The following is a 7,849-nucleotide window of genomic DNA, read 5'->3' as shown; positions in this document are numbered from 1 at the left end:
CGTTTTGGTGAACAAATTTGTTCGCTTCGAGATTTCAGCATGGCGACAGGGTTTGGGCAGCGGTTTCGCGTGCGCACCGAGCGCAAATCAATGGAGCCATTGATTACAACGGACTATAATCAGCTAGCTACAGTTAATCTCCCTTGTTTACGGTCTTTTGCAAATGACTGCATTCACGGCACTGTGGATAATAAACAGAGAAAGGGGTTTCGAGGGGTGGTGGTAAAAACGGGAGAGAAAAGAAAAGGGGGTATTCTATTGAGTGGGAAATCAAGAGAAACTAACAAACATTTACTCACCTACTCTGCGTGTAAAACCGTGGCTTGGGCTCTCAGAAACAAAGGCAGTTTGTACGGATAGCAAACAAAAGAGAAAAAGCCGTCGAAACCAGCTGCGCAGGGCTGAAGATGAGGGTAGCGTTAAGCTCCGTGCCACGGGAGAGTGTCCCCAGAAAGACATGCCATCGTCTCGTCCGTGGCTTGATTTTATGGCGTCGGCTCGTACAATGTGTCCTTCTTTTGTCCTTCATTTAGAATGCAGGGGTCACTATCATTTTGACCACTGGAAACGCCACGCAAAAAGCATGTCAGCCGACGAACGTCCATCTTGACGTATCGAATCTTTGGCTGCAAAATAAACTTCAGAGTTATACAATAACACTTCGTCATACAGCACGGAATTTCGAGTATAATTATGTATAGTATTTCATAATCAATTACTCACCTTTACAATCGAGATCAATTTGACCCCAATGAAAAAAAATATATAGGCCTAAACATTTCCAAAAATACACATTGAAGAGATATTCGTAAGTAAACTATTGTGCTTGAAAAGGCAAGAAGCTGTAAATAATCAGTGTACCCTAACATAGGGTCGCTCATTGACGGCAGGTTCAATTATTTCACATCAGTATTGATTCACTTCTTCTTCATCATAATCAATGCCACCGTGGTTTTCGTCAATAAGTGAGATTCATTCTTAGCCACACAAACTTCATTTCGATAAATTGCAATTTCCCTCTGTGTACATTCACTGTAAAAACTGCGGTGTTAAAACTGACACCAATTGGTGTTAATAGAGGACCACACCCTGAGGTGTTACAATTACACCCAAGAGATTAAACATAACACCAAAGAGTGTAAATGTAACAACAAATTGTGTTGTAATAACACCTATAGGTGTAAAACTAACACCACGAATTTAACACCGGTGTAAAATAACTGGTGTGGTCCTCTATGTACACCGGTTGACACCACAGTTTTCGCTGTGTTCAAAAATTTCAAAAGGCAAAAAGACTAAAGTAAATGGTGGAAAAAGCAGTCCTTATTAAAAACACTGCCACACCTCGACCCTTTTAAAGTGTGATTTACCTCTTTCCATCTTTTCATTTTTAGACGTAAAAAAATAATGGACGGAAACGCATGGCATATCAAACAACTATGCTGAATTGAAAATATGCATTTTATCAAATCAACAAAAAGGTATAAATGGATTTAAAATTGTAATGAAACGTGATTGCAGTGAAGCATGCGTAACTTAGAGAAAAATAATAAACCTGAAATTGTTCCTCTCCCCTAATGTTTCGTCATCGCCTTTATCATCATCACCATCATCGTCGTGGTCGATGTAATCATCCTTATCGTCATCATAATCCTGATCATCATCATCATTACCATCGTTGTCATCACCACCGTCATCATCACCATCACCATCGTCTTCATCGTTATGATCATCACTATCATTGTATTTATCATGATTATCAACATCATCATAAAATAAATTTAGCAGGAGAATTATCATTAAAATCTTGTAAATGGGAGAAACTTTTCTTTTCTCCTTTCATATTTCTTTGATAAATTTCACTTTACAATTCTGTTTAATGGGCATCCTCTTGCGGTATCAGACAACATGCGCTCTTGTGACACCATCAGCCTAATTTTCACCGTCATAAAAGATAAAACCATCATCAACAAAGTCATCATCATTATCATCCCCAGTATAATTATGTCATGAACTAATCGTAGCCAACATCATCTTCATCACCATCATCATCATCCTCTTCATAAAATCTTCCCAGAAAACATCACACGGTGACCAAGAACATTGTCATCGTCATCATCATCGCCGTCATCATCATCGCCACCATCACCTTCATCTCGCTACCAACACTGTTTCAACATTAACAACCTACTCATTGTTTAGGACAAGGGGAAATAATTCTAAAAATCTAAATCTCTAAAAAAAAATCATGTGTCTCCAAAACATGATTATGTTTGTTTTTAACCATGTAAAAATTGATATTTTTGTTAGTTTGTTGATTTTAAGAAAATCTTACAAATATCAGTCTGATAGTGTAAAACAGAATATGCACACCTATTCCCTATCATCGTTAAGATTCTATCATCAAGCCGATAGATAGATAAACACATGTTTGTAGCTTGTTTTTCTTTTAAAGATCTGAATATTCAAAACATATTGAAACCCATTGATATAGATAGTAAATAAAAGGCAAGAGGGAAATCAAACACTTCAAATTTACAGTTTCTTTACAACAAAATACATGAATTTATCTGTCCTTTCAAAGATTGTGTATCGATGCAACTCTGATAACAATAGAAATAAATACGTGAAAACGTTGTTCACATTTCCACACAAAGGTATACATGGTATAGGGTAGTTTTTTTATCGAGTTTGTCTTATATAGTCATTGTTTCCTAACATTTTAAATCTTTGCGATTAAATTTGAATAATTTATATTTCAAAACATATATTGGTGATTACCTTACAAATTTGATCATCCGTGCTCATTTTCTTTCTTTTCATCTGACCCGATAATTTGGCAATTAATAGCTTTGTGAAAATTACTTCTGAGACGGGACAAAAAGCGGGGTTTTTTGCTTACTAACATTCTAAGTGGAACACAATTTTCATTTTAAATGTCAATGAGGATATATTAGCAAGGATCATAATACTATGTTGAGAGTCCCAACTAAACCCCGATGAAAATTTTATTAGGATCCTAATTATTCATTTACAATGGAAAATATAAATGTACATCATTGCTTTTCCATGAATTCCAAATCAGTAGATAAGTACAAAATGTTCGATATAAAATGATTTATAGATTATTAGTATATATTCATGAATTTTCTTACGAAGTTTTTTTTTGTTTGTTTCCTCTTTGGGTTCAGCTCATCTCCTTTTTCTTCTTTTTTTTCATAAAATGCAAGAAAATAATTTCTCGAATGCAGTTTGGTTTCTACTATCATAATAATCATAGCTGCTATGTCGGGTCGCTTTAGCAAGGTCTATTAAGATTAGGCAATAGGTATGCATACTCTGACGATACTATATACGCATCTGCTTAACTATTCTAAAGAGACAATAACGTATAATGATTGAAGAAAACACTCCAAAATATAGAATCATTTCAAGGGTGACATAGCATTTTATTATGTCAGTTCAAATCCTCTTTTTTAAATACATAATGTCAAATAAAATCAACGGCTAAAATTCATGTAGACATTGAAATTGTATATTAATCATAATAGAAATAGTCGTTTATTTCTTTATAGCAATGACACGGTAACAAAATAAAAAGTTAATGTTTGATTGCATTTCAGACTCGACATAAAAATCTCCTTCCATAAATAAGCAAGTATATAAAAAAAACATGCTCTACAATACATGTATGGACTTATTCATATTAAAAATCGGGGTAGAATATCAACTGGGTTAAAAACGTTTCCTGTTTTTACTTCATTCCACATGTTCAATTTCAAAGATTTACTACTATGAACTCCAAATCGAAATCATACAATATACTCTATTCAATATGATTTTTAAAAATGGTTAATCATATTTGTCAAATAATAAATGTTAATTGTACTCTTGTAGATTGGATTTCATATTAAAGACATCCTTATTGTTAAGATTCGTACTATATAATTATGCTTACAAAAAATCTCGATTTGTATTGCAATAGTGTATAATATCGGAGAGAAATTATCAAAACGTGAATTTAGATGAACAGATTTACGCTATACAACGTTTTAAAATCATACATGTATTTCAAACGAAAACGCACAATTCGTGCGGCTCCGATGGCTTCGCATTACCGTAAAATCCAGATAACAAGTCAGTTTCATGAATGGAGATAAAATAAAATTGATCATTCCTGGAATGAGAATAACGTCACTTAACAACGAGAATGTAGATTGCATGGACTTTCAAAAGATTATGACTTTCTTCAACCTGATGAATAAGTAATACAATAAATAATGCAATAATAAAAGAGTGAATATATTACTATAATACTGATAAGTTAGAAAATAAAAATATCCTACGGCATCCGTTATCTGTAATTTTCTTTTTGCACCGAACCTTTACCTACTCTCTTCCCGTAAGGAGCACACTATACACATTTACAGCAACAGAAGAATTCCATGTCATATTTCATATACCCTGTATTCGTCCAATTTTTGGAGGGAATATAGAAAAGATTTCCACAGCATATAAATAAAATTAAGTGGACTATAATACATAAATGTACAATACGTGGAAAAAAAGGAGAAAACACACGCCCTGCACTGAACAGAGGGCAGACGCACATACGATGCATTTTAGTCGTTTCCTTCAGTATTGAAACATTATCACAAATATCAGTGTTCGCTCTTAGGGCTTGAAGCCATGCATACTTTCTACATGTGAATATAACCAACAATCAATGCAAAAAAAATAATAGATTCCACCTGCTTTTATAGTTTAAAAAGTGAAAAATCACGGGCCAACATTTTTACTGCTTTGGCCCAACAATAGCTCCAAGAGTGCTAATTGTTTTTGGCCGCACACGCCAGCGCTCATACCACGCTTGCCTTTTGTGTTTCACCCCGGCCTTTTTTTCTTTCTTTTCTTCCTCTGCTTGCTTGCTTGCTCCCTCCCCCCTCTCTCTTTATTTTTGCCATTTTCCACCTTTTTTCGAAGTGATCATGTGTGTTAGTCAAACAGTTAGTTCCCTCACAAAAGATCCAACGTCGAGCACATTTGCTTTTTGTCGCCATTTGAATACAGCGCACAATACACGCCACACACATTATAACTGCCTGTCAAATAAGAAACGTTAATTTCTGTTTGTTCGAACTCGCCAGATTTTTGCGCTTACCCCTGTTGTGTGAAAAGAAATCAGATTTTTTTTGCGATTTGACGAGGGGGAGAGCAGATTGCATGAATATGGGATGCAAAAGGCAAGAAGTGGGGTGTTTCGGGGGAAATATTTGTCAAACTTTGGCACTTTTATTTGCTATGCTGATCCGTGAAATTCTTGCGATTAGTACGTGGCAAGTTAACTCAATGTAGATTTAACATTTATAATCTTTTCTGATAACATAAAATTAAAGACGACAGATCCTTTTAAAAATACCAGAGTGCTCTGGTAATTTAAGTTTTACGCACCCCAGGTAATATATTTCTTTCTTTTGTAAGGACATGACGAAGTCATGCATGAATGAAGAATGAGTTGTGAAGTAACAAATAATAAAAATTTCTTTCAACAATGAAGTTTCAGCTTTGCACATATTCATGAAAAAAAAATGAGCACACATTCACATAAATAACTTTGATGGTTCCCAGAAACGATGTCTGAGGGTATGACATAAAAACAGAAACATTTTGAAAACAAAATTCGTCAAGTTTCTCAGTGTCTTTCTGGTTTTTACTCTCACGGGTGTATTCCTGAGTTCAATTCGTTCGTACAAGGTTGTTTTTTCTAAACAACATCTTCATTATTTTCACTTTAGAGCAAAGCATTCCATCGGTGCGTAAGTGTCTGGTTATTGGAGTTTATTTTACTATTTACATAGAATAAAATGGAATGCTTTAAATGAAAATAGTAAGCGATCCTCACCTTATAGGCGATGCTCACGGCAGTTCGGTAGGATGATGAGGTGATGTCGCATCGATAATGAGCGCAGATAGAGCGTTAACAGGTGGGCGATGCCGGGTCACTATCGGTGCCGTCCATCGTGCCTCTCGCTCGTTCAACTCTCTTCCTCGCACATCAATCAGGGACTCGTCGGCGGGATGGGAGAAACGATGGGTTAACTGTCACTGCACAGGTTGGGCTTGGTGTTGACTGTGAGGCGTCAACGCTGAGCTGATTGGGGAGTGGACGGCTGGCGGGGACACGGAGGCGGGAGGGCCGTGGATGGGCGACGATCCGGGGCCGATGTGGTGCGCGTGCGACGACAGACTCGTGATCACGGGGTGGTGGTGGTGATGGAGTCCCGATGCCGTCGAGTGCGGGAGGACGTGGTCTCCCGTCGCTGCTTGACCGGCTGGTGGTGAATCGGCGCTTTGCATACCTCCAGGTCCGATTCCATTCAGCGGCGGTGTCATTCTTTTCTCCTTCTGCCTTCGATTGCAAAACCAAACCCTCACAACCTCTTTCTCGAGTTGGAGTCCATCAGCGAGAGAAGATATTTCTTGTGCCGACGGCTTTGGCTGTTTTAGAAATGCATTTTCGAGTGCTCCTTTGATAGTAACTTCGATACTTGTACGCTTCTTTCTCTTTCTCCCTTGAGCAGCGATCTTATCAAGGCTTGTCGGCGAGCCTGAAGTTGAATCTGCCTCTTCTAACCACTTTGCAAGAAGCGGCTTCAGTTTACACATGTTTTTGAAGCTAAGTTGTAGGGCTTCGAACCGACAGATTGTCGTTTGGCTAAAAACATTACCATACAAGGTACCCAAGGCGAGTCCAACATCGGCTTGCGTGTAGCCAAGCTTTATGCGACGTTGTTTGAATGTCTTGGCAAACTGCTCGAGATCATCCGACGACGGCGCGTCGTCTTCGATCACCGTTTCGGAACCATTGTGACTTGCTAACTGACCACCGCCTGGTCCAAGAACACCCCTCATCGGTCCATTTTGTCCAAACTGTTGAGCACAACTCATCATGCCGTTCATTGCACCGTATGTATACATAGGATGAGCGCTGGTCGGCGTGTGTCCTAATGGTCCCCCACCGCTCGACGTCGTCATCGGCATGGTCATCGACATCGGCATTGCCATGTGAGCGTTTCCCGTGTTCCATGTCGCCGCTGACTGCACATGTGAATGGCTGGATCGATGTAATTCATTTATTTCGTCTCGAGTTTGTCCCAAGTTCGGTTTGATATCCTGACCGTGGCCAAGAAGATGGGCAGGGACCCCTGCCCAGTGACTCGTCGGGTCGCCGTGCGGCGGAGCGCTCAATCCCGTCACCCACTGCGCCCCGTGATGGGCGAGCGGTAACCCGTTGCCGCCCTGTGGCTGCAGGAACTCGTTGCCCAATTTCTGATACATCACGTTGACCTGTCCCGACTGCATGCTGTTGTCGGAGAGACTAGTGATGTTGTGATGTATGTGGTCTGTCGATGAACTGAGGATCGAACTGCTAGATGACGAGGTGATATCGGCTGGGGATAAACTCACTGAATAGGGAGTCGATATAACGGTATCCATCTTTCTCCCTCGCCCTAACTGATCTGAATTGCAAAACAACCAGGGTCGCTTGTATACTTAAACCTCCCCTTGCTGCTTTCTAATGCCTTTTTTTGCATCACAACCCGCATATGTTAGCGAACGCACACACAGCACGCATTTGCTTGCCAGCATGCATCCGACGTGCATGCATTCCGCGAAACTACGCGTGTGCGAAACAGAGTTGGGGTGTGGTTTGGCAGGAGCTTCGCGGCGCCATTGGCTGTATGCTAACGTATTACTGCAACGTCACAATAACAGGGCGTGATTACTGGCCCGGTTAGTTTTCTTTCTTTTTTCTTTTTTGCACGTTTACCCCTTTTCGTCATCTTTC

General features: G+C 39.2%; 1 protein-coding gene across 1 annotated transcript; it reads right to left on the bottom strand.

Moving 5' to 3' along the window:
* Nucleotides 1-3,439: 3,439 nt before the first annotated feature.
* On the bottom strand, nt 3,440-7,588 carry LOC121414231 (POU domain, class 3, transcription factor 4-like). The gene has a single exon (XM_041607341.1). The coding sequence runs from the start codon at nt 7,495-7,497 to the stop codon at nt 6,103-6,105; it is 1,395 nt and encodes a 464-aa protein (XP_041463275.1). The 5' UTR covers nt 7,498-7,588; the 3' UTR covers nt 3,440-6,102.
* Between the last annotated feature and the right edge of the window lie 261 nt (nt 7,589-7,849).

The sequence above is a fragment of the Lytechinus variegatus genome, chromosome 4 (assembly GCF_018143015.1).
Source record: "Lytechinus variegatus isolate NC3 chromosome 4, Lvar_3.0, whole genome shotgun sequence".
NCBI lineage: Eukaryota > Metazoa > Echinodermata > Echinoidea > Temnopleuroida > Toxopneustidae > Lytechinus > Lytechinus variegatus.
Note: the sequence above shows the minus strand (reverse complement) of the source record. Positions and strands in the feature narration are given on the sequence as shown.

What these genes read in the sequence shown, in the direction of transcription:
- LOC121414231 (XM_041607341.1), bottom strand. Translation starts at nt 7,497, where the DNA reads ATGGATACCGTTATATCGACTCCCTATTCAGTGAGTTTATCCCCAGCC.